At 44.9% G+C, this 27177-nt stretch overlaps 1 protein-coding gene across 1 annotated transcript in view; it reads right to left on the bottom strand.

Moving 5' to 3' along the window:
- Positions 1-1217: 1217 nt before the first annotated feature.
- LAMA1 (laminin subunit alpha 1) overlaps positions 1218-27177 on the bottom strand; it is a 78812-nt gene continuing 52852 nt past the window's right edge. Inside the window, exons 31-45 of the mRNA XM_064379417.1 lie at positions 26522-26672; positions 25660-25804; positions 25036-25177; positions 22059-22173; positions 21697-21870; positions 19233-19384; positions 18190-18375; positions 16602-16761; positions 15077-15189; positions 10600-10789; positions 8969-9127; positions 8285-8438; positions 7075-7208; positions 2541-2763; positions 1218-1630 (exon numbers count right to left, since the gene is read on the bottom strand). Of these exons, the coding sequence (XP_064235487.1) occupies positions 1470-1630; positions 2541-2763; positions 7075-7208; positions 8285-8438; positions 8969-9127; positions 10600-10789; positions 15077-15189; positions 16602-16761; positions 18190-18375; positions 19233-19384; positions 21697-21870; positions 22059-22173; positions 25036-25177; positions 25660-25804; positions 26522-26672 (2359 nt within the window). The 3' untranslated portion in view covers positions 1218-1469. The remainder of the gene's footprint in view (positions 1631-2540; positions 2764-7074; positions 7209-8284; positions 8439-8968; positions 9128-10599; positions 10790-15076; positions 15190-16601; positions 16762-18189; positions 18376-19232; positions 19385-21696; positions 21871-22058; positions 22174-25035; positions 25178-25659; positions 25805-26521; positions 26673-27177) is intronic.

A 27177-nucleotide genomic window follows, 5' to 3' on the forward strand; every position in this document is an offset into this window, starting at 1 on the left:
GTGTCTGACCTGGAGCCTAACCTGGGAGCGCAGGCTCAAGGTCGCAGGGACAGATCAACACCCAGCTCACTCTACTCTGTGCTTGTGAAAGGGCAAGGGGGAGCTCGTGGGTTTTTCCGAGGGATCCTTTCAGAAAGACCTTATAAACAGCTGTACCCATGAAAAGCCCCTGCTCCATTTTAACACTTAAACAGGGCAGTGGAGGCAGGGCTGGGGTGCAAAGCTCAAGGCAGCTTGACAGTCTGTGCTCTGTGTCTGGTTTTGGTCACTTCCTCACCTGCCTTTGACGGCAGGAGTCCACATTCCTCCCATGGCCTGGTGCTACAGAACCAGCATGTCCACAACTGGAGGCTGCCTTTCTCTGATAAACATCTTCATGCAGGTATTTAAATGCAAAAGAATCACAGATTTCAAATATACCCATCAAGAGCTGTGGATCCCCACATAAGCAAGGCACAGAACAGGGACGGGGACCTGGAGCACAGCTACCTTGTTTATCAAATCAAAATCTCTCGGAGACACAGACACTGACTCTGGCCTCCTCCATGTTGGAAAAGCAGGTCATGGCTAAGACAGGAGGAGACCACTCTTCAAGTAAACGGGATCATTTTTCTGAAGGATATGGATAGCGGCTGCTGTGACCAGAGCCGCAGCCACAGAGCAGGACTAAAATGCACATAGAGGGGATCAAATGCGACTTCAGAAATGTGGGTTTACAGCTGCTTGGTCCATTAAAAGAATATACTTAGATGGTTTTAAAATGTTCCCTCTTTTCAAATTACACACATTATCCCAGAAAAGTAGCTGATTAAGGCAAACTGTTTCATTCCCAGTGGTGAAAATAAAATTGACAATAAAGGAAGCACTAACTTAAAATGATGCCATCTTTCCTTTTCTTTCCATCCTGCAAAATGCGCTGTCGGGTGAGGTCCTGATAGCACAAAGCCATGTCCAAGGAGGGTCCAGCTCCTTCCTTCACTCCCTTTGCCCCTGTAACTTGCTGGAGCCTCCTTAAAAGGTTATGTGGCAAAACCTGGTGTGCTCATCTGGAATTAATCAATGACACTGCTTGTCTGTTGAAGAAATTGGAGCTTAGTGTTTTACTGAAGAAATAAAAGGCTTCATACTCTGCTCTAATCTATTATCATCTGTAGTGACGCTTTTTTTTAAAGCTCAAAATGAAAAACATAAAATATTGTCAAGTAATCAACCGAACATTCAATGTGTACAGAGATTTATTTTTTTAAATGTTAAAAAAGAGAACCAGAGAATTCAATTTACATTTTAGACCATTTAATGGAGGTATTTGTTGCACATGTGGTTTTAGTTTAACATAAACACAAAATCTCTCCCTGGAAACACTTAACCTGAGTTGGAAATGAAATATGAACTGAGGAGATTCTTACTCCACACATACATTTCTCCTCAAAATATTAGCAGTGATTCCAACTGAGGATTCTGCTGGAAGTTCAGGACTCGGTCCCGGGACAGGAATGAGGGAAAACTCCTGGCATTTCGAATGCTCTGCTGAGGTCCAAGGATTCCACCTGCGGGCTCTTAACCAGAGCTAGCTTTCTCAAACACCCGCGGAATGAGGTCTGGCTGCTCAGGCAGTTTTGCTTCACGCCAGCTGTTCAGGAAAGAAGAGAAGACAAATCTTGCTTAATCTTGAAATTCGACCCATAGCACAAAAGGAACAGAAATAATCTTAAGTGGGTTTTTTGTTTTTAATTTTTCACTATCAAAATTACAAGAATATTTTCCATATATGTGGTGTCAGTGAGTAGCAGAATTCATAGAAAACATTTTTTTTTTGAGATGGAATCTTGCTCTGTTACCCAGGCTGGAATGCAGTGGCACAATCTGGGCTCACTGCAACCTCCACTTCCCGGGTTCATGTGATTCTCCTGTCTCAGCTTCCTGAGTAGCTGGGATTACAGGCACCCACCCACCACGTCCGGCTTATTTTTGTATTTTTAGTAGAGACGGGATTTCACCATGTTGACCAGGCTGATCTCAAATTCCTGACCTCAAGTGATCTGCCCACCTTGGCCTCCCAAAGTGCTGAGACTATAGGTGTGAGCCACCACACCTGGCTGAAACTTTTAATATATAAAATTTTAAGGCATAGTTAAAAAGGCATACAACAGATGTTTATTTTATTATTTGCAACAATTCCTTGGAACATCTAAAATGCAGATTCTAATCCGAAATTGACCAGAGAGATGAGTCACAAGTTTGTTCCCTAAAATGATTCCCAGCTCTGAGAGTCATGTAATTTCCCTCGGCAAAGTCATCCAGCTGCCTTTATATCAGAACCAATGTTCTCACAGTCTTAACCAATGATTAACTTTTGTATGTAGATTATTTGAAGTTTTCCAAGAATTCTTAGGTATTTGAAATAGCCTTTCTAAAATGGTAAAGGATTTGTCACCCAAACCACATGCCTTTCTCAATCCCTATTCTATATCTACCTGAACCAAGACTGCCTCCAGGGACAGTGCCCCTTCTGAGTGGAAAAGCAGGTTATCTGTACGTACCAGGATAGCCACCAACATAAATGGGATTGTTGGTGTCCACTGAGGTAGACTGGGTGTGTGGATTTTCAGCACCAACTGCGTTCCCATCGACAATCAGAGTGATACGGTGTTTGCTTTTGTTGGCTTGAAGCGTGTGCCATTTTCCATCACAGAGCGCAGTGGCGGTTTTGGGCTCATATGAGGCTGTTATCCTGCCAGCACCATTGTTGACATGGAACAAGATCTAAACAAAGCAAATAACCTGATGAGTTTTTCTGTACTTAAGGAATGCAGTCCATTGGTATAAGCTCTTGGAGTGGATAAAATTGCAGCATTCTGTTTAAAAGAAGAGCTAACTTTGAAAAACAGAAAATGGTTTTGAAAAATAGCTTCTTAAAGGATTCAGATGTTATACTATTCCCCAAATTCCAGAAAGGGCAAATAGCCACCTTCATGACCATAAGTCCAAGCACACTGCATACTTAAATGAGGCCCTCATTTTTAGGACATTTTAGGAGTTAATAGCCTTACTGGAGGTGCCTGTCATACTTTTTAGTTAATTTATTTATTGATATTTGAGATGGAGTTTCACTCTTTTTGCCCAGGCTGCAGTGCAGTGGTGTGGTCTTGGCTCACTGGAACCTCCGCCTCCCATGTTCAAGTGATTCTCCTGCCTAGCCTCCCATGTAGCTGGGATTACAGGTGCCCGCCAACATGCCCGGCTAATTTTTGCATTTTTAGGACAGGTTTCACCATGTTGGCCAGGCTGGTCTCGAACTCCTGACCTCAGGTAATTTGCCCACCTCGACTTTAAACAGTGTTGGGATTACAGGCGTGAGCCATCATGCCCTGCCCAGTCATACCTATTGACAGCACTTATGAGCAAATATTTACTAACTCTCTTCTGATGAACTGTAGATGCTCTCCTACATCAAGTAAAAAGATCTCAGCTTTGCAAAAGATAGGAGGTGTTATGGGCTGAAGACCGCCCCTCCCAAATTCATACGCTGAAGTCCTAACCCCCAGTACCTCAGGAATGTGATTGTATTTGAAGATGGAACTTTTAAAGAGGTAAGTAAGTAAAGATAAGGTCACTAGGGGGGCCCTAATCCAATCTGACTGTGTCTTTATAAGAAGAGATTAGGACACAGACATGCAAAGAAGGAAGACCATGTGAGAACACAGGGATACGAGGCATCTGTAAGTCACAGAGAGAGGCCTCAGAAGAAAGAAGCCTGCTGACACATTGATCTCTGACTTCCAGTCTCTAGAATTACAAGAAAGTAAGTTTCCTTTGTTTGTGCCGCACAGTCTGTGGTACTTTGTTCTGGCACCCCAAGTTGACTAAGCCAAGAGGAAAGAATTTTGAGTGCACTTTTTGAAGATTCTTATGCTATATACGAAACTGTTCAGTATTAATTATTTCAAGGTGGACTGTGACAAATTAAAGATATAAGTCATAAACCCTTAGGCAACAACTAAAAATGTTAACAAAAAGAACTATAAATAATAATCCAATAAGAGGTAAAATGTATCATACAACAGAAAATTACATTGTTTGCAGCAGTTACACTTCTGATTGCATTTTTTATTTTTTATTTATGTAAATAAAATATTTTCCAAAAACAGAGACGTCTCTACATTGTCCGGGCTGGTCTCAAACTCCTGGGCTCAAGCAATCCTCCTGCCTCAGCCTCTTAAAGTTTTGGGATTACAGGCATAAGCCACTGTACCTGGCCCCGATAACATTTTTAGATGTCACACAAAAACATGCAAATAGATACAAAAGTTTTTAAAGTATAGATGAGGGATAAAGTTGGCTATAAGTCAGTGTAGAGAGGCAGCAATATGACATCAAGGTGTCTGTTTTGACATGAATCGGTAAAGAGGTGAAGGGCAGGAGGTCAGATATGATCCTCCCCACCCCCACTCCAGGATATCCTAGGGGGGGTCAAAACCCAACGCGGAGTAAGTAGGGAAATGCTGGAAACAACCGATAAGTCCTGGGGAATCTAGAACATGGAGACTTGTTCCTTGCCTTCCAAAGGCACTAGTGTTGGAAAATGCAAGCATCTTACTCCCACCACCAACAAGCATAGCTTCAGTGCTGCAGAAATGCTGGTAAAATGTAGTTAGGTAGAGAGAGGACCAGAGAGACCCTATCACTGATTCCCCACGGTCTATGTGTGGCTTGGCAGAAATTCACAAGTTTGCACATGACCCCACGGGGAAGGGGGAAGGTTGCTGAAGATGAAGAGGTGGCACTACCCATGACAACCAGGATGGGAAGCCTGATCCGCAAGGGACACTGGCCAAACTCTCCAGGAGCAGTCCCATTGCAGGGGCAACCCTGAGGCCCCAGAGACCACTCACTGTAAGAGGCTGCCCTGAAGACTGAAGGCCAGGAGACTGAGCTATGGCTCAACTGCTGTCCATGAGAGAGCCCACAGAAAGGAAAAGGGCGACCAAGACTCCCTTCCTCGCATCCTGCCTGCACCCAGACAGCCCCAAAGGGGAGAGGAAGGAGAGTGAGAACTGGGAGAAACTGTATGAAGGAGGCAGTTTTCAAGCACGAGACTAAAGTACTAGTACTGCAAATTGTTGAGTTCATTTTGTTGCCAGCAGGAGAGGGACATGAGAGGTTGAAAAGCAAGAGCAGAATCGTCATAGAAAAATAACATGTTTTACATAAAAAAATTATAGTGTGGTATGTCCATCCCATGGAGTAATACCCTACTACAAAAAGGAATGGACCAGCTGGGCATGGTGGCTCATGCCTATAATCCCAGAACTTTGGGAGACCAGGGCAGGCAGATCACCTGAGCTCAGGAGTTCAAGACGAGCCTAGCCAACATGGCAAAACCCCGTCTCTACTGAAAAAAGAATACAAAAATTAGCTGGGCGTGGTGGCAGGTGCCTGTAATCCCAGCTACTCAGGAGGCTGAGGCAGGAGAATCACTTGAACCCAGGAGGCGGAGGCAGAGGCGGAGGTTGCAGTGAGCCGAGATCATACCACTGCACTCCAGCCTGGTCAATAAGAGTAAAACTCTGTTTCAAAAAAAAAAAAAAAAAAATGCTGCCACTGGGAAACCTGGCTGAAGGGTGCATGGGCCCTCCCTGTACATTTCATTGCAACTTCCTATGAATCTGTAATAATTTCCAAATAAAAAGTTAAAAAATTAGAAGGGATAGGGCATCAAGTCAGCAGCTTATTCTCAGATGTTTCAGGAAAACATTATTGTATTATAGTTGCAATTTTGCTGAAAGCTTAATTTGAAACATATAAAAGGTTATTTTTTGGGATTGCTGGGTCAAATGGAATTTCTATTTCTAGGTCCTTGAGGAATCGCCACACTGTTTTCCACAGTGGTTGAACTAATTTACACTCCCACCAACAGTGTAAAAGTGTTCCTATTTCTCCACATCCTCTCCAGCATCTATTTTCTCCAGATTTTTTAATGATCGCCATCCTAACTGGCGTGAGATGGTATCACAATGTAGTTTTGATTTGCATTTCTCTAATGACCAGTGATGATGAGCATTTTTTCATATGTTTGTTGGCCTCTTGTATGTCTTCTTTTGTAAAGTATCTGTTCATATCCTTCACCCATTTTTGAATGGGCTTGTTTGTTTTTTTCTTGTAAATCTTTTTTAGCTCATTGTAAATTCTGGATATCAGCCCTTTATCAGATGGGTAGGCTGCAAAAATTTTTTCCCATTCTGTTGGTTGCCGATTCACTCTATTGACTGTTTCTTTTGCCGTGCAGAAGCTGTGGAGTTTGATTAGGTCCCATTTGTCTATTTTGGCTTTTGTTGCCAATGCTAGAAATAGAAATTCCATTTGACCCAGCAATCCCATTACTGGGCATATATCCAAAGGATTATAAATCGTTCTACTATAAGGACACATGCACACGAATGTTCATTGCAGCACAGTTTACAATAGCAAAGACCTGGAACCAACCCAAATGCCCATCGATGATAGACTGGACAGGAAAAATGTGGCACATATACACCATGGAATATTATGCAGCCATTAAAAATGAGGAGTTCGCGTCCTTTGTAGGGACATGGATGAACCTGGAAACCATCATTCTCAGCAAACTGACACAAGAACACAAAACCAAACACCACATGTTCTCGCTCATAGGAGGGTGTTGAACAAGGAGAACACATGGACACAGGGAGGGGAGCACTATACACGGGGGTCTGTTGTGAGGGAGTGGGGGGGACAGCGGGGGGGGGAGTTGGGGAGGGATAGCATGGGGAGAAATGCCAGATATGGGTGAGGGGGAGGGAGGCAGCAAATCACACTGCCATGAATGCACCTATGCAACAACTTTGCATGTTTTTCACATGTACCTCAAAACCTAAAATGAAATTAAAAAAAAAAATAAACAAAAAAGTTTTTTTAGCAATATCTGTTTTTTAAATATTGATGGGACCATTGTTTGGCTCCATGAAAGTGGATAGTTGTGAATGTGAATCTGCTGTCTCTCAACTACTCTGTCTCTGACACGGGGGGAGGGAGACCCAATGGAGAGGAAGCACCCACCTTGCCATCCATGAGCTCTAGTCCAATGGCATCCACTTTGGCAGTGCTGATGCCCAGAAGGACGCCATTCTGTGAGGAAGTTCGAAACTCCAGGGTGATGTTCAGCTCTGACCGGACTTTGTAGCCCTCTTTGACTGTAACACACAAGGACAGCCTGAGTCAGGGGTGAACGCTGCCAGGCCCAGGCTGCGCATCTGGGCTCCTGGCTGGAGTGGGGGGGACCTGGGTCTAGCTCGTCCTTTGGATTCAGCTCCATCCCCACTAGCAGGTCACGCCGGCCCTCTGAGCCTCAGCTTCCACATCTGGGAGATGACATGGAGCTTTTAAAGAAGACATACGCCGTCAGCCAGGCCAGAGCAGAGACAGGTGCCTCCTTCATCTGTGGCCGCAGAAGCACATGGCCCTGCCTCACCCCGTGGACACATCCACCCTGCCCTTCCCGTGGGCTGTTGGGATTTGATTCCTGGAATCCCTTTATCATCATCCGAGTGTAGTCCACATTATTTTCCTAGTATCTGTGTACTGGGCAAATCATAATTTACTGAATGTATCAGAGTGCAAACTGTTTGTTAAAGGTGGGGATGGAATGGAATGATTTTTTAATGCAGGTGATAAGAAAGCTGAAGAGCCACATTGGGGCTATTGGCAACAGCATGCAGTTGTTACCATGCCCAGTGCTGAAGGGAAAAGGGCAGAAGATGGTGCAAGGGGAGCTGAAACCACGGAGGCGGCTGCCCTGTAGGGCTGGAGCCTGAGCCTCAGGAACAGAAGACAGGAAGCACAGAGAGAACGAGAGATGTTCCGCTGGCTTCCCCCCTTCCCCACCCAAACTTCTGCACAGCCTCCCTGGCACCGGCTGGTCTAGACATTTTATGCTGCTGAGTTTTAATTCAAAGCCCTTTTTTAACTTGGACAGTGAGTGTGCCTTCCAGAACTTGGGGAAAGTGCAGATCAAACTAGCACCCCATGTCTGGCCTCTGTCAGGGGTCACACCACTCCTGGCAAGAGAAGACTTCATCAGGCCATCCAGGTAGCACAAGACCTGAGAAAGCTTTGTATGCCAAGAAATCAGGAATCAATGGAATACCGAACTCAATGTGGTTTTCCTGCAGCCTTGTCCAGTGGGTCCTGTCTTACACTCTTGGATCCGTGTCATTTTAGAGTACAGGCTCATCCGGGGACTGCTTTCCAGAGTGTTGCTAACACATACCAAGAGCTACATATCCGCTCCCGTCAAAGAACGTTCCTTCCTGGGCCACTGAGAAGCACCTGTTCACCGCAAAGGCAGATACCAGGTTGTCCTTGTCCAGCTGTTTGCTGTTAACCGTCATGTCCCCAATGCAGGCAGAGATGCTGTGGGTGATCTAAGTCAAATGACATGCAAGAGTAGACGGTGGTGATTCTAACGAGAAGGGCTGGGACACATTTTCCTTCCGCCTCATCAGACTGGTCTCAACAAAACACATTACAATGTCATCTTTTTGTTTTAAAACTTTAATTGCCACAATACTTCACATGAATGTCTAAGTTAGAGCTACCATTTGAGTATCTTTGCTAATAATGCAGTGGAAGTGTTTTCTATTATTTTAGTGAAATATTGTGGAAATCAAAAAATGCTGAGTTTACAAATGTGCGAATATGCGTTTGCTGTGGCCATGTGGCTGTGGAAGAGGAATGTTCATGAACTAACAGGCTGGAAAGACTGATCGGGTTCTGAGGGATGGCCCTAGCACATGATCTGTGGACATGCCTGCAAAGTCAACCTCATGCAGCCAAGCCCCAGGTTCAAACAAGGTAATTTAAACACAGAGATGCGATGAGCTAGGTATGCTCTTCTACAAAATAAGCACAAGCACGACAAAGGTAAAATGTGAGAATGAAAAGTGCTGCTTACATTTCCAATGTTCCTGGCCCGGTACCGGGAGGGCAGGCCTCCTAGGTAGAACAGCCCCTCCACATCCAGCGTGGTTGCGTCGCCCACCACGGTCACTATGGGGGACTCTTGGCCATCAACAGTTATGAAGCCTTTTCTTTTGACGTAGTCTGTCTTGACCTACAGCAAAGTGAAAACATGCATCATTTTTAAGGAATCTGAGAAAACTTTAACAGATGTATGCTTGCAACATCTGCTCCTGAGAGCTATAACAACCTGAATGCGATCCTAAAGGATGGCTCAAATTTTTAGACAGTTGGTGATGAGAAGTGGCTGAAGAATCTGGCAGAAGAAAGGAGGCAGGCAGGAAACTGCCTTTGCAAAAACTATGACAGTGAAAGAAATCTGACATAGTAAAAGGATGACAGAAAGAGGAATCTGACATAACTGACTCCATCTTGCTTCTAACCTCATAAACTGTCTTTGCTAATTCAGTCTAGCTATGGGAGGATGTATTGATAGTTTAAAACAAAGGTGACAATCCCTTCCTGAAATGGGAGGAATTTAGTTGATACTTTAAAACAAAGATGGTAACAGTCTCTTACCAAAACTAGCTCCCTCCTTGCTCAGGGACCAAAATCGCCTTTGTAAAATTAAGGAAGTGCCACAAGGTTGGAATTGTGATGGGGGCCCGAATTCTGCTAAGATACAGGCATAAAGTCTAACCAGCCATTGTTTCTTCTGCTAAGATGTAGGCATAAACTCTAACCAGTCATTGTTTTATAATTTGCCTTTTTAAACTATTTATTACTTAGGAATCACATAACCAGTAGTCACAAGCTTTATAACTTCCCCAATCGCCCCTATAGAAAACATCGCTATTGTACAATCTAAGACTGGCATTTGAGACATTTTTCAGACTTTGCTTTCAATATTAACCAACTGGCACCACCCAGAGCAGCAACTCCTACCCAGGAACTAACTCAGCACAAGAAGACAACTTCAACCCCCTTATGACTTCTTCCCCAATCCAATCAATCAGCGTGTGCCAGTCCTTATCCCCCGGCTGGCTGCCAAACTATCCTTGTTTACACAAGGGTTTAACCCTAGTCCTTGAATTCTTGGGGAGGTGGCTTTGCGAATTATCTCCTGGCAAGTTGCCCCTGCAATAATTACTATTTCTTTGTTGCAAAACCTGCTGTTCTCAGTGCATTTGCTTTTCTGAGTAATAGGCAAGGACAACCCAGCTGGCTAATTACAGGCACAGATAAAGCACACTGCAGACCAGAAAATGCTCCAGAGTCCTGGTTATCAGAAAGAAAATGCCATGAGGGCAGGCTCAGTCCTTTCACGCCATGGATGGGCTTTACATACTCTTTGCCAAGTCAAGAACATGTCTAGTACCTTTTGTTCATCCCGCCAATATCTGCTGAGTGTCTATTTCATGTCAGGTACTAAGCAAGGCCCTGGGGATATTTCAGAAGCAGAAAAGATCCCTGCCTTTGAGACCTGCAGTCTCTAGGGGAGATACCAGACACACAGGGTGAGATAGAGATTAATGGGGATAATGTGCCTTTGGGAAATGGAGTGAACCCCTGTGATAGATTGAATAGAACTCAGAAGCAGCCACCACAAGCCTCCTGAGATCGTACCGTGTGCCACTTGCCATCGCTGACCAGTGCAGGGTGAGAGACCTGTGTTTTGCCTTTGCCAAGGTCAAACATGAAGTGGAGGCGGCCGCCATGCAGCTGGAGCACGGCGTAGTCTGCTTGGTTCTGATGAGCCGTGTAGTAAATCAGGCCGCTGGAGGCCAACGTGCGGATACTTAGCTGAACCGAGAGCCTGGGGAAAACAAGGGCTCAGCGTTGAGAAAGGAAGCTTCTACTTTTCATTTTTAAAACCTCAAAGAGAGGACCCAACAATTGTTTCAACATTTATATTGAACCTCAGGAGGGAGGGGCACTCATTCTTTCATTCATTTACACATCCATTCATTTAACGAATTGTTACTGCCTACCTCTGTCTGCGGGAACTGTTTTAGAATGAGGATAAAGCCTTCAACAAAGAGGAAGATCCCTTTGCTCATGAAACTAATTCAGAAATACATCAGAGAGTTAAAGTGGGTCCTACAGAGGCCAACCGGTGTGGCTACCTTAAGTAGTCAACGCAGATAACTCGGCAAAACTGCTATTTCAGCTGAGTTCTGAATGACAGAAAGGGGCAAGCCCCTGCAAAATGAGGGGCTTGATGATGGTGGACAGCAGGAAGCCCACCTGAGGCAGCGGGGAACCAGAGCCACTGCAGGTGTCGAGGAAGGCTGCACCTGGGTGGGTCCTGTCAGAGGGACCACGGTGTCATAGGAGCACCCAGGAACAAGACAGGGAGGGTGTGGCTCCATCATAGGGAGGAGGGTCTTTGAGGGTGTTCGGATTTTCAGCACAGTGGGAAGTCACAGGAGGGCTTTGAAAGTGGAAGTGGCCGAGAATCCCTTTAGGAGATCCTCTGTCTAAACAGAAGAACAGGTCAGGGAGCCAGAGGTGAAGCAGGCCCCATCAGGCAGTTGTTACTACAGCCCACAGGGAGGAGCGGGTGGCTTAGACCAGGGTGGCAGCGGGGACTCAGAACAGGTTCCGGAAACATTCTGGAGGAAGAAGTATGATGACGTGCCAATGGACTGGATTTGCAGAGTGAGAAAAAATAAAATAAAAAACAGCCTCTAGGTTTGGGCCTTGGACAACCAGGTGAATGGTGATTGTGCCTGTAGCAATAACAAAGAGCAGGAGGGCAGGACTGAGGAAACCTGTGAATTCCTTTCAGGTGATGAGCACCAGTCCACATAGAGATGTTGAGTGGCTGAGGAACCTGTCCCAGCCCACACAGAGATGCCGAGTGACCCAGGAACCTGTCCCAGTCCACATGGAGATGGTGAGTGGCTGGTGGGCCCACAAATCCTAAGTTCTAAGTGGAGGCCAGAGCAACACGGGTGGGTGCTGCCGTATCTAGGTGGCATGTTAAAGCAATCGGAATATAGAAGGCCAGCCTGGGAAAGCATGTGGAGGGGCCCTGCGCTCTCAGCTGGGAGACAGAGGAGGGGTGGGGCCGAGAGAGGAGCAGGGAACCAGGAGAGCGTGGGGCTGTGGCAGCCAAGGAAGTCCAGGGGCTGCTGGGAGCCCAGTGCAGGGGGCCCCGCACAATCATGATGTAGCTACACGTGGGTCTCAAGTAACTCTCTCAAGAGCAGCCAGGGGTGTGCAGGAGGCTGACTGGACGGTGAGAAGAGGAAACAGTCCCTGAGGAAAGGGCAGCGCTTTCAAGCCGCCTTGCTGGGAAACAGAGCCAGGTACTGAGCATGTGTGTGAGGGGGATGTGGTGTCTCCTGTGGGGTTGGTTCTGCTGTGGAAGACAAAGTGAGACAGGGAGTGGAGCCCAGAGGTTACAGCAGTCCTTTCTTATTTGCGGTTTTGCCTTCCAAGATTTCACTTTTTGAGGTTTCAGTTACCTGCAGTCAACTGAGGTCTGAAAATATTAAATGGAAAGTTCCAGAAATAATGCGAAAGTTTTAAATTGGGCATCATTCTGAGTAGTGTGATGAGATCTCATGCCATCCCACTCAGTCCTGCCCAGGAAGTGAATCCTGCCTGTGTCCAGCAGATTCACACCGTGTGAACCATGTGCCCGCTGGTCCCTTCATAGCCATCAAGGTTCGCGGATCAACTGTGGCAGTATAGCAGGGCTTGTGTTCAGGTCACCCTGATTTTACTCAAAAATGCTCCCAAGGCACAAGAGGATTGGTGCTGGCATATTGTCATAATTCTTCTATCTTATTATTAGTTATTGTTAATGTCTTCCTGTGCCTAATTTATATATTCAACTTTATCATAGCTATGCATGTATAGGAAAACACAGTGTATATGAGGTTTGGATATTAGCCAAGGTTTCAGGCAACGACTGGGGGTCCTGGAACGTATCCCTCAAGGACAAGGGGAAACTACTGTATAGGCACAGACACTGGAGCCACAAGACCTGGGTTCAAATCCCAGCTCTGCCATTTACCAGCGGTGTGACTTTGAGCAGATGCCCCAGGCTCCCTATACCTCAATCTCCTTATCTGTAAAATGGAGATAATAACAATATCTTCCTCATAGGAGAATTATGAGGAGTAAACTAGGTCATCTGTGTAAAATCTCTGTGTCAACCTTCAGCACAATAGTTTGCTGCTCTTGCTGTCACTGCTGACTACGGGGTGACGGTGATGTCTGTGTGCTGGAGGGAGTGTGCACTGAGGAGTGAGGAGTGGCTGCTGCGCATGTCCTTGGGAGGAGAGGGCTGATGGGGTCCAGAGGACAAGCTGGGGCTGGGTGGGCTTTGCTAGGAACAAGGACCCTTCATCTGTGGTAGCAGAAGAGACAGAGGGTTGAGAACAAAGGCAGGGGCTGGTCTTTTTGGTGGTGGACAGATGAAGGAGCTCTTTTTTTTTTTTTTTTTGGATATGGAGTTTCGCTCTGTCACCCAGGCTGGAGTGCAGTGGTGTGACCTCGGCTCACTGCAACCTCCACCTCCTAGGTTCAAGCGATTCTTCTATCTCAATCTCCCTAGTAGCTAGGATTGCAGGCATGAGCCACCACGCCCTGCTAATTTTTTTTTTTTTGTATGTTTTAGTAGAGACAAGGTTTGACCGTGTTATTAGGATGGTATCAGTCTCCTGATCTCGTGATCCACCCGCCTCAGCCTCCCAAAGTGCTGAAATTACAGGTGCGAGCCACCATGCCCAGCTGGATGAAGGAGCTCTTTCTTCTCAAATGAGGCAAGTCAGCTGGGGTGTGAAGAGAGGCTGTGGTGCACAGGGCTCTGAGCTACAAGCAGCTATGAGCAAGTCATCATGGAGAGTAAAAACTGTGAACACAGCAGAGCGATGCACTGGCTCCTCATGTCATTTGGAGGCTCCATCTGAGATTGATGGCTATGCTATTCAAGTCAAACCAGCTAGGAAGGAGACGTGCATCTCCCCAGCCTCGGTCTCCTGTGTGGATTCTGGCACAGAGATGGCAAAGTGTTGGCTTTGACCTGAGCTGGCAGGAGTGAGAGAGACAAAGGGTTAAGGGAGTTTGCAGAGGAACACCTGTAACCCTGGCCTGGAACCTATCTGGGAGGATGAATTGTGATGTAGGGCTAGAGAAGAGGGGAGAGGTGGTGGGAGGGCATTAGGGCTAGAGGCCGAGAGGTCTCCATGCAGCTGAAAACCTGCAGGAGTGGGGAGGCACAGAGAAGAGATGAGGAGAAAGGGGTTGGCTAACAGGAGGCTTTTAAAGTTAAGACTGTGAGAGGGATGGATATCTGTGGAGAAGGCAAGGGTATGACCATGGGAGAGGCTGGCGGAGGAGGAGGCAGGGAGAGACCTTCCACAGATCACAGTTTGAACATAGAAAGACCAGGTGTTAGGTGGCTGCTGAATTCACAGAGTGACGGCGGGAGCTGCAGAAGACAGACAGGAGCCCAGGTGTGGGGGGGTGTGACAGGGTGCCGCTCACAGCCAATGACAAGATGGGCAGGGCATGGCAGAGTCTGAAGGCAAGCCAGGCAGGCGAGCTGGAGGACTGAAGGAGGAGAAAAGAACAACGTGGAGTCCGGGAGCCCCAAGCTCCAGGCCTTGAGATCTTCCCTTGGCAGAAGGGTCCCAGGGACAGGTAGGTGTGAGGGGCAGAAGGTGCAGAGAGGGGTGCGTGTGGCACCCGGGATTTGGCCACCACAGTGAAAGAGTTTGGGTACACAAAGACATCAGACTAGTGAATGCTTAAAGTGGAATGGAGTTGAAAGTCCAAACAACAATAGATCAGGAGCCTTGATTTAGACGCCCACACACTTCCTTACATGCACACAGAGACGGGCAGCCAGCCACCTCCAGAAGAGGAAAGGCAGAAACCAGACTCTCCAGCGAACCACCGTGAAAGCGTGTGATTTGCACCAACGCTGAATTCCTATCCCTTTGTCTCCTCTCTGCCATTTGGTTGCAAGTCAAGCACTTCATCATAAAATAAAAGCAGCTTCTTTTGGAAAAGACTCTGTGGCTGGAGAACATCCCCACCCATGTAGCAACCAGACGCCACATAAGGACTTTAGAACAATACCCACTTCTTTCTGACAGCCGACTGATTAAAAGGCAAAATTAAATGGCTGTTTTGTGTGAGGCCAAACTGGTGAGCGCTGGGAACGTACTCCGGAGCTGCATCCGCCACGCACTGTTCCTGTAAGAGATACGCAGGGACACTCAGCTACCACCTGCAGCCCGAGACCCACTGACACACACGTGTTCTCCCGTGAAGAGCCATCTCCAAAGCAATCCTATTAAAGCAGCAACAACCACCAATGCCTGTTGGCACTCACTCCGTCTTTGGTTTAAATGCTGCCCTCACCAGCCCTTTATCTCCCTGAGAAGGCACTTAGAGCTTTTGCCTTTCACTTTAATCCCACTCAACTTCACTGAAATTCACACAGACACTGGAGTCTCTCCTACGAATTTTCATCAGACTTAAGGCACAAAGTCCTTGCTGTCTCCCTAGGCCCATGCCATGACCTGAGGCTCTGGGAATGGCCCTGAGGATGCAACCGCAGAGATCAGCTGCGGCCCAGGCACCGGAAAACTGGAGGTGCCCACAGGTCACATGTCTCGCAGGGCCTCAGAGTGTGAATCTAGGTCCATACTGACAAGGCAAGGTGCAGGCAAGAGGAGCCAGGTGGGAAGGGCCCCTACACCCTGTGCAACCATCTGCAAGCTGCCCTGATAGAGCCCAAGTCACGGGGGTCCCAGATACTGTTTTCTGGCTCAATGTGGGCAGATGCTACCATGAAAACTGCCCCGGACACAAAGACCGGCCCTGCTCAGAAGGTCCTGTTCTTGGATGCTTCTGCCATCTTCTAAATGATTAGAGTGCATGCTTTAAACCAGGGAAACAGAAAGCAGAGGGGGAGAAAATGAAAAATAACAATGGCTGCCATTCAAAATATTTGGCCAGAACTGGCTTTTCCTAAATGAATCAAATCTCTTTTTTTTTCTTTTTTGAGATGGAGTCTCGCTCTGTTGCCCAGGCTGGAGTGCAGTGGCATAATCTCGGCTCACTGCAACTTCCGCCTCCCAGGTTCAAGCAATTCTTCTGCTTAAGCCTCCCGAGTAGCTGGGATGACAGGTGCACACCACCATGCCCAGCTACTTTTTGTATTTTTAGCTTCACCATATTGGTCAGGGTGGTCTTGAACTCCTTACCTTAGATGATCTGCCTGCCTTGGCCTCCCAAAGTGCTGGGATTACAGGTGTGAGCCACCATGCCCCGCTTTTTTTTTTTTTTTAAAGCAACAAAGATGTGCACAATGGCTTTACATGTATTATTTTCATGCTCTCCCGGCTAAATGTAAATTGACAATGAGTCCTTATAGAAACTCTGCCAAAAGCGTATTACATGTCAGCCTGATGGACAGCCTAGGCGTTGGGGCCTGCAATCCGTAAATGCTGGGCCATGTCATCCAGTTGCTTGGGGCATCCTTCCCCATCCTGTTCCTGCTCTGATTTTAAGCCCAGCTCCAGCTCCAGCTTTTGCAGCACCTTTACAGCAAGGCCCCATTTTAACTCCCTCTGTTCTGGGCCCTTTTTTGCTCACTGGACCTGACTGATAGTAAAGGAAGTTGCTCCTACTGGAAAAGCCCGGGGCTCTCGCGGGAGCTCGCTGTCCTCTCCATTGGGAGCTGGCTTAGGCCTTTCTGACAGCCAGCAGGTGTCCAAGTCGACTTCCTCATGGCCAACTGCACTGTTGAAATCCAAAAGTCTAGGTAGAAACAAGACAGTGTTTTCAAAATTAGGATATCACAAACCAGTACATGAACCCAAGTCACTTGATTTCTGTACGATGAAAATCAATTAAAAACCATGTACATATTTCTCTTAGAGTGACCAAAGCGCCAGTCCTTCACTGTGACTTGGAGTCCAGACATGCTACCTTCGAGACTTCTTGTCTGATGCTTCTGCTTGCAATGGCACCCAGCCAGGCATATCCCCGTGTTAGACCCTGGCCATTCCTGAGCACCCCCCAGGTCAGCTCAGATGTTATCACCTCCTCCCACAGCCTTGACTAGGCTGCCTCAGGGACACGTTTTTGTCTCTAGTTCCCAAGCACTGCACAGTGACCTCCACTAAACACTGATTTCTTGTTTACAGGCTTCCCCTCCCCAGGAGGTCGTGGGTTACACCTGTCATATGCACCTTCACTCTGCAGCTCCTGGGCTGTGTCCTCTGCCCACACAGGTCCCCCGGCACTTTCCCAGGGCACAGCTGGGAACTCCACAGAAACATTTCTGCTCTATTGAGTCCCCAGCCCCATGACTTTCAGGAGCATGAAGATGCCTCATTAATAAATAAATGAATGAATGAATGAACAGACAACTGAGAGAATAAACATAAACATGTACAAAAATCTAAACCAGAGCTCTGACATCATGATTGTATTGAAACCCAATGCTATATTTTATTCTTGCAAATTTCAGGGACTCCTAAGAGGTAATTGCACAGAGAAGGACACTGTGACCATGAAAGATCCAATACTTCGTTCAAGGTCACTAGGCAAGTCAGTGACCCAGCCAGGAGGGAGCCTCAGTTTCCTGGTGCCCAGGGCACGTCCAGGTTCTCCTGGGCAGATGCTGGTCGCACAGAGCAGAGCACAGCTTGTGTCCCATCAACACCCTGTCCAGAGGCAGGGGGTGAGCAAGGAGGAATGAACTGCCTGTGGGCACATGTCAGTTCTTTTCTTCATCATGAGCCCCACACAGGGAATGTAGGCTTCTAGTTCTTAATTATACAGTCATTGTTTTTTGGGGAAGCCATTAATAACCTGAAGCTGCTAGTAGCCCAGTAGTAAACAGCTCCTTCAAATCAGTGTCCTCAAGACAGCAAGAGACTTACATCACAAAATCCCTATGTTCCTTCAAATGCACTTCAGAAATATATTTAAATCCTGGCTCTTTATGGACAGTCACAGGGAGCTAATGTTCAGCAATGGTTTTTAAAGTGTGATGACCAGATCTGTCTATCATTCCAGTCCAATAAAATCCATTTGGGGAGACTTTCATGATAGAACTCATTATTTGGGAACTTGCAAAATTTTTAATCTCAAACAGTAAAGTTAGATTTCAGATTAGTGTTAGCACTCACCATGGAAGGTCAGAAAATGCAAGAACATGCAGAGAGCAGATACACTTACTCCAAATTAAAGATCAGGTTTTTGATACAGCCATGGAACGATCTTCTCATTTTGAGCAGCGATGTCCCCTCTCGCTCTGGAATTCCCCCGACATACAGATGGGACACATTTATTGTCCTGCTTTCTACTAAGGGGCTCAACTTCATTTCCACAGGATTGTTCTCATCCAATTGGACAGTGATAATTCTAAAAGACCAAAGGAGAAAATAAATGAAAAGCTTTAAATATAATGAAATAATAATTCCGTTTTAGTCTGTAATTCCCACAAGTTCTTACTGAATAAAAAAGTTCCCTAAAGGTGTATTTTAACAAGATACTATCTGTAACCAAAAAGGTGAATCTTGAAAATTAAAATTCACGCTGGACACAGTGGCTCACACCTGTAATCCCAGCACTTTGGGAGGCCGAGGCGGGTGGATCACGAGGTCAAGAGATCGAGACCATCCTGGTCAACATTGTGAAACCCCGTCTCTACTAATACAAAAAAATTAGCTGGGCATGGTGGCGCATGCCTGTAATCCCAGCTACTCAGGAAGCTGAGGCAGGAGAATTGCCTGAACCCAGGAGGCGGAGGTTGCGGTGAGCCGAGATCGCGCCATTGCACTCCAGCCTGGGTAACGAGAGCGAAACTCCGTCTCAAAAAAAATAAATAAAAATAAAATAAAATAAAATAAAAACAAAAAACATTCAGTCTACAGTTTTGGAGGTAAATATACAGGAATGTTCACAAAATGCTATTTACTATTGACATAATACTATGTACTAATACCGTAGTACTATTTGCCACAGAATTAATCCAACGTAAATACAATTTATGATGGGCCCCAGCAAAGGGCAGAGTTAAAGTTGTTTAATTATAAAAATTCTACAAGTATCTTATTACAAAGCAGATGAGACTGATTCCCAGGGCAAGGTTCTAGAATTATTTGGATGCTGATGATCCCAGTCGTCTAGCTGCCCAGAGTACCATCACAAAGTTCCTCCCGTGTTCCCTCTGAGCTCACCACACCCTCATTACACACTGCCTTGCCGTGTATAAGTACCTCCGATTCCTGACCAAGGAGATGGAATGCGCTTGTCCGTTGCTGCATGTGCCCATGGGAGAGTGCAGGAGAGCTTTTCTCAGGCTTGTCCCATCCCCAGGATTGACATGTACCTCAATGTTGCCTCCGATCAGCATGATGGAAAAGAAGGACTGGGGAGGTTGCATAGAGAATTTCCCAGACAAAACACATTACCATATGATTTAGAAAACTTTCATCTTATGAAGATAATGTGCAAAGATTAACATCAAGCAAGTAGAGCAATTCCTTAAGAATATCATCATCTGCCACAATTTTAAATTTTGTATATTACTTTCTAATCTCTGTTCATATAATTTATATTCTGCATTATGCTATTATTGCTGAAGATTTAAAGATTTCCGTTTCTGCATGGCCTCATATTTATTGTTTATTGCTACATTATATACCAATAAGTAGGTACGTTGTAATTTGTCTTTTTATCAATGAAATTGAAAGTAGTTTCCAACTTTTTACCATACATATGAATATTTAATTGTTTTTCCAGTGATGTTGTTTCTCACATTATGAAAAGTGGAATTAAACATTTAAAGGACGTGAAAATGTTTAAAGCCCTTACTTTTTTTTTTTTTTTTTTTTTTTTTGGCCACATTGAAAAGAGGTAGTTTATAGTGCCACCAGGAGGACTGGAATGTGAGTGTCTCACAACACCCTTGCTAGCAATGACTCACATTATCCTTTTTTGCTGACTTAGTAAGCGCACTTTGATTTGAAAGTAACCTTACTAAGACTCATGGAGAAAAAGTTTGGCAGTTCCTCAAAAAGTTAAACATAGAATTACCATAATGACCAGTGATTCCACTCTTTAGTATATGCCCAGAAGAACTGAAGACAGGGACTTAAACAAATACTTATCCACATATGTCCATAGCATTATTCATAACAGCTAAAAGGCAGAAATGCCCCAAAGCTCATCCATGAAGTAACTGATGAACAATCTGTAGTATGTGCCTATAGTGGAATATTACTTAGCCACAAAAAGGAATGAAGTACTGATCCGTGCTACAATGGGGAGGAACTTTAAAAACATGCTAAGTGAAAGGCACAAGATATCATATCTTGTATGATTCCATTTGTACGACATATCCAGAATAGGTAAATCCATCTCTAGAGACAGAGAGCAAATTGGTGGTTGCCGGGGTAGGGAGAGAGGGGACTGGGGAGTGACTAATTAATGGGATAGGCTTTTATTTTGAGTGACGAAAATATTTGCAACTAGATAGAAGAGGTGGCCTTGCAACATTGTGAATGCACTAAATGCTGCTGAATTGTTAACTTTGAAATGGTTGATTTTAGGTTATATCAATTTCGGCTCAACCAAAAACAAACAAAAAAGATCAATGGAGCCCGTTAACCAGTCTTAGTCACTGTCAGCCCTTCCCCAAGTATGTCGTGACACGTTTGGGTTCTGCAAACTGATGCTCCAGTTCTGACTCTGAGCATACCAGCCGTGTGACCTTGGTCAGGTTTACCAGGCTCTCTGAACCCATTTCTTTTGTTTGTTTGTTTGTTTTTTGAGACAGAGTCTCATTCTGCCGCCCAAGCTGGAGTGCAGTGACACGATCTTGGCTCACTGCAACTTCTGCCTCCCGGGTTCAACCAACTCTCCTGCCTTGGCCTCCCAAAGTGCTGAGATTACAGGCATAAGCCACCATGTCTGGCCTCTCTGAACCCATTTCTTCCTCAGCAAAATGTAGGAAGCAGCATTCCCCTTGCAGCACGGCTGTGATCATGACACAGCAATGTCTGTAAAGTATCTTGCAGAGTATAAAAGATGACATTCTATAGATATTTAGCTGCATGGACTCTCCTTCATTAAGATGGTGTGCTAACATTCTGTAAAGCCTCTTTAAATTATGTGATAGACACAAATTTGAGCAGAGGATAGGTAATATCACTTAGGCTCTTGAAATGGAATATGAATAAGGAAAACCGTCATCTTTTCTCTCCTCTCCCCTGTGAGTTTACTGTGCTTATCACAGGCCACATTCCTCTTGCTGCTCCTTTCAATCCTATAATAGATAAAGAAAATCTTGCTTGGTCCAGCAGTAGACTGAAGACCTGAACAGAATTTAAGGACTGCTGTTTTAGCCTTGGGATGAAGAGAAATGACCACAACATGGGGAAGAAAACTCAATACATGTTATCTGAATGAGTTTTTTAAAAATTAGAGGTAGATAGCAAATAACTTTTTCCTCAGTCACTAGACAAGGAAGATGGATTATGCAATATAAAAAAAAAATCACTGATTCATAAGCGGATGACATTCAGCAATAATAACTTTTACTTATTGAAAATGCACATCCATAAAGAACCAGGAACACAGCGACAATAAATGTTTATGAGTCAGTCATTTTCCATTCATCGCTTTGTTTCCCAAAGTTATTTCCTGAGCTCAGGGCTCAGGAGTACTGGCCCTACTCACCACTTGTGCCTGCTCACGATTACCCTGCTTCTCCACATCCCCACCGAGGGCAGCCAGGATGATGCCACTGCTGTTCGTGGTGGCAAATGTCACCAGCCATTCCGATTCTGGTGACAAAGACTTGGGTGACAATTCAATGTAGCCGCCTTTCAAGAAGCTAACACTCCGGATGGGCTGGTCACAGAGGAAATGAAACAGTATGGTGAGTTCCCAGTGGCGGCCAAACCTTCCGTGGGGAGGACACTGCTGGTTTCCCGATCATCTCTTTTCTATCCACCCCACTGGTTTGTTAAGTTATGATGTTGATGAATCAATGGACATTTATGGAAACTCATTTGAATATTAATAACAATGCTTCCTACCTCCAGTAAACAGCCTTTTCTCACTCCATAGGAATTTCTGAGTAAGTCAAAGGTCGATCTGGATATTTCCAGGTTCTTGATGCAGCCCACGAAGCTTTTGGTGGTGACACCTTTCCTGTAGGGAAGGGCATGAGAACAACCACAAAATTTGGATTTTTAAATTCCATTGTTGTAAGAAGAAATACAGTTGGGCCAGGCACAGTGGCTTATGTCTGTTAATCACAGCACTTTGGGAGGCTGAGGTGGGAGGATCACCTGAGCCCAAGAGTTTGAGACCAGCCTGGGCAACTGTCTCTACAAAAAATAAAAAATTAGCCTGGCATGGTAGCATGCACTTGTAGTCCCGGAGACTGAGTCAGGAGGATTGCTTGAGCCCAGGAGTTTGAGGCTGCAATGAGCCATGATTGTTCCACTGCACACCAGCCTGGGTGACAGAGCAAGATCCTGTCCCCCCCAAAAAAAAAAGGAAAAAGGAAAAAAAAACAACCCTGTACTTCTGGAAAATCTGTTTCCATGTGTTACTCTGCAGAAATGTCTCAGCCTCCCTCTAAGAACAATCTTGATTGTGAGAACTTCAGGTCAAACAAATACTCTCCTACTCTCCTTAGGACTAGAGAAAGGGAGCAAACTTAGTGAGTCTGGCTATTTGGATGGCCACCTACAGAAAAAACAGGCCAATAATAAGAAAGACAGTGCACAGTCATGAGGAAAGTGCAGCACAGATTATAATCCAGTCTCCATGTAGAGTAGAATGTTTGCTTCCCATGGGGACAAGTGCAGGTAATGCCATTTCCCAGGATCTGACTGCTAGGAAAGGAAGTCATTGGCTGTTGTTTACGATGCATATCCATGAACTTTGTCCTCAAGGAAGTAACTGCATTTGGTGAAGTCTGGGATTATCCCAAACCCTATTTCTCAATGTTCAAGTCAATATCATATTTTTCTTACCAATGACCTCCTGGCTGAGGTCAGGCTATAATATGGTCCAGCTCTTATTTCCAAAATATGGCAGGGCCATACATCTCCCAGCTGCACTCTTCTGTACCAGCTCTTGACAGGAGAGCTTTGCAATAACATGGTTTCCTGTTACAGTGACACCTCATTTTTTTTCTCATGTTAAACAATGAGCTAGGACCATTAAGCAACTATATGATTTGGGGCAAATTTAAACCTTTCTGGATCTCAAGTTCTGTCCATGTAAATGAGGAGGCTGGCTTTGATGACACCCAAGTCCCTTCTGCTGAGAACATCTGTGATTTGGGTATCTGTCCTTTCCCGTGTTGTCTACACTGGGCCATCTGGGCAAAGTCCAGATGTACTAGGACATAGCCGTGACCACAGGGAGGCGTCAGTCCTGGTCCCAGCATGACAGGGCATGAATCTGGGATGGAATTTGAAGACAGCTTCCAGTCCTGCCTCCGTCTTGGCAGGGAGGTAAGACTTAGCAAGTGACCAACTCCCCTGAGGTTTAAATGGATTCATTTCTAAGATCAGGAAGTGGCTGTGGTTGCAAACTATGTTCCTTGGGACTTTCCAAGATTCCTGGTAAAGAGAAGGGGGGCAGTGGAGAAGTGGCTCTCTCTACAAAAGGCTGCTCATCATAGCAACTGAATGGCTGTATTTCTGTGCCATGTAAGAGGATTCTCTAAAAGAACCTGACCTAAAGACAGAGCATGGCTACAAATGGGCATTTGCTGACAACTAAGCTGAGTGGCCCATTTTAGACATTTGATGACCCCACTCCCTGCAAGCTGTCTTGCCCTGACTATTGGACTTTCATAAGTGTCTTTTTTTAATGGTGTGAAAGAAACTTAGGGCTTAATCACAAACAAAAATTACAAAACTGAGGACAATGAACCAGCCACACAAAGTTTCTGTAAATCAGTAAAGTCACAAAGATCAACATGAATCAGTCTCCGCAAGGATTCCATTGTATGTCCTGTGCCATTTCATCCCACTCCTGATGCTGGTCTTACAACTTGCACATACATTATTCAGTCTAACCGCACAAAGGATAATCCAGAAAAGTCTGCAGAAAGCATGTTTCCTTTTCTCTTTTTTGCCTTTAAAGACATTCTACTACTATAAAAATGTCTAGAGAGGGGGATGAAGTGTGACAGCAAGTGTGGTCTCCAAATATCGCACAGTAACAAGATTTAGATGTTCTAAAGGCAATACATATAAAATCACTAATTTTTATGCAGAAGGCCTGCTTTGCTTCTCAAGTCATATGATACAGACTACTTTGAACAAATAAAAGCAGATGTTACAGGCCGAACTGTGTTCTCCCAAAAGATGTGGCAGTCTTGATCCTTCTGATGTGCGAATGTGACCTTCATATGGAAAAAGGTCTTTGCAGAGGTAATCAAGTTAAAGTGTGGTCATTAGGGTAAGTCTTTATCCAACATGACTTGTCCTTATAAAAAGGGGAAATTTGGCACTTTGGGAGGCCAAGGTGGGCGGATCCCGAGGTCAAGAGATCGAGACCATCCTAGCCAACACGGTGAAACCCCATCTCTACTGAAAATACAAAAATTAGCTGGGCATGGTGGTGCGCGCCTATAGTCCCAGCTACTCGGGAGGCTAAGGCAGGAGAATTGCTTGAACCCGGGAGGCAGAGGTTGCAGTGAGCTGAGATCACGCCACTGCACTCCAGCCTGGCACCTGGCAACAAAGCGAGACTCTGTCTCAAAATAAAAAATAAAGGGAGGGGGGGAAATTTGGGCATAGGACACAGGCCAAGGAATGCCTGAAGGTACCAGAAGCTAGGAATATGGAACAGATTCTCTCTCACAGTCCTCAAAAGGAGGAAAGCCCTGCCAACACCTTGCTTTTGGACTTGCAGTCTCTAGAACTGGAAAGGAATAAATTTCCGTGGTTTAAGCCACCTGGTTTGTGATACAATCCCTTCTTAGCTCTAGCAAGCTAATATGGTTGGAAATCAGGGACATGAAAATTCTGCAATTTAATATCATACCTTACAACTCTTGACCTTGGTAATCCACCCACATAAATGGGATCCTTGTCTAGGCGGTTGAGGTCGGAAGATGCTCCCGGAGTCTCGCCCTGCTTGGTTTCTTTATCACTGGTGTTATGGGCATCGGTAACTGCTAGGACTCCTAAAGGAGAGCGCAGTCAAGAGATAAGAAAAGGAAAATCCCTTTCCCTGTTAAAGTAAAATGCAAACTTCCAGCAACAGAGTTCATTTACAAAGACATATTCTTTTAGATTCTACAAATTTGATCAGCTAATGTTCTTGGCTATTGAAGGACAAGTGAAAATCCTCTCTACCAAAGTCAATATGCATTGCTAAATGAGAGCAGTATGCGTGTGGAAGAAAATAGAGTGGATTTGACTCCTGATTCCAATTCAGCATTTAATGTTAAATAACACACTTGGAAATCACAGGCAAATGCAAGTGTAACACTCCTCCAGCAAAATGTGAATCCTGTTGGTTAGTATTCCAAAGACAACGATGGCTTTGAAGTAGACTGTCATTCAATACCCAGGAAACTACTGTGGAATAAAGACTGCTGATTTTGAAAAGGTTTCTATTCTTATGAGGGTGACCAACATCTGGTGACTCCATCTGTGCCCATACCTTGCTTCCGGTTTCGCTGGAAGGCAATTTTGTACCAGGTTCCATTATTATAACGTCTGTCTGTCAAAAGGGTAAGGGGTCCTGAACCCAAGTCAGTCATGACCTTCACTCTGCCATGAACCAGCTCAATGGATACAAAGTCTTTCTGTAAAGAAGAGAACACAGTTCCCCAGGTTATAGCTTTATCCCAAGTTTCACTTTCTCTTCAAGTCAGGGATGGCCAAAACCTTCTAAAGTCAAACTGAGAAAACTGGATCTGGCCCCACAGCCAGAGATGTATCAGCTATGAAACCAAAAATGCCCACAAAAGCTTTCTAGGACACTGTGTAATAGAAACGAAACACTGTTCATTGTTGCCAAAATCAACAATTCAGTAAGAGAAGTGGAATCTCCTCGTATCTTTTTCATTCAGACTGACAAGGGGCCAGTCCTAAAAAATAAAACCAGAAGACGGAAAGAAACCACCAGCACATGAGATGTGAACGAGAACATGAAAGTCCCGTGGATGGAATTCAAATTATGTCACTGTGGTCACAATGAACCCAGAACAAGACATATTATTCGAGCTCAAATTTTAATAACTAATGTCTAATCAATATCTATAAAGACTAGAAGGCTAGTTTCTACTTGATGTTCTTCTATATTTTCTAAAGCATCTGCAATGAATTTGTATTAATATAATAAATAATTTAAAATGAAGCAATTGTTTAGCACATTAATTAATACTAGTATATGCTCACAAAAATTGTATGGTATACATATGTACATATTTAACTAGTAAATCCTCATTAAACATAAACAAACTCATAGCAATCTAAATGTGTGTACACAGTAGGACCTAGGGCCCCATAAAGACTCTTACTGTGCCATATGAACCCAGGTAGAGAAGAAGTCCATTAGGTGAAAAGGTACTAAAAAGCATGATTATCTGGGTCACGGTAGCCGGAAGTAACTTCTCCACGACCGAGTACCCACTTCCGTCAAAATGGAAGGAAGGGTCTTCATTCTGGGAGCTGCAACAGAAGAGATGAAATAGAATCCATTCTCAGGAGGGTAAAGAGAACCAACAGTGCAGTTACTGAGCTCTTCTTCACAAAGATTATGGTAGAGCTATTAGTTCCATAATTTCGTATCAAGTGTAGACGATAATATTTAAAAATATGCTTGCCATGAGAAGATGCAAGACAAATGCCCTGCTGCTTTATAAGGAAAATAAGGTTAATGTAGGCAGTATTCATTGTGGTAAAAAGACATTTCTTTACAGGAAGATAATATTGACATTTTCACTCTGGTGATGAGGTTTTAACTAATACCTCAGGTAAACTAGAGCTATGATGAAAAACATGTACGTGCCCATATACCAGAAGCATCATTTCACAAAACAGTCACTGACATCCTCAAAAATCTGCAGGATGAGCTTAAAGACCCGTTTCATACTTAGAGAGGAGCACATGGGTTACAACAGGTTGGTAACATAGCCCAGGGCATTTTCAGGTGAGTGTGTTTCCTGGTCTCCTC

Source organism: Aotus nancymaae, unplaced genomic scaffold, assembly GCF_030222135.1.
Source record: "Aotus nancymaae isolate 86718 unplaced genomic scaffold, 86718_ANA_hifiasm-v0.15.2.pri h1tg000020l, whole genome shotgun sequence".
In the NCBI taxonomy this organism is placed as follows: Eukaryota; Metazoa; Chordata; class Mammalia; order Primates; family Aotidae; genus Aotus; species Aotus nancymaae.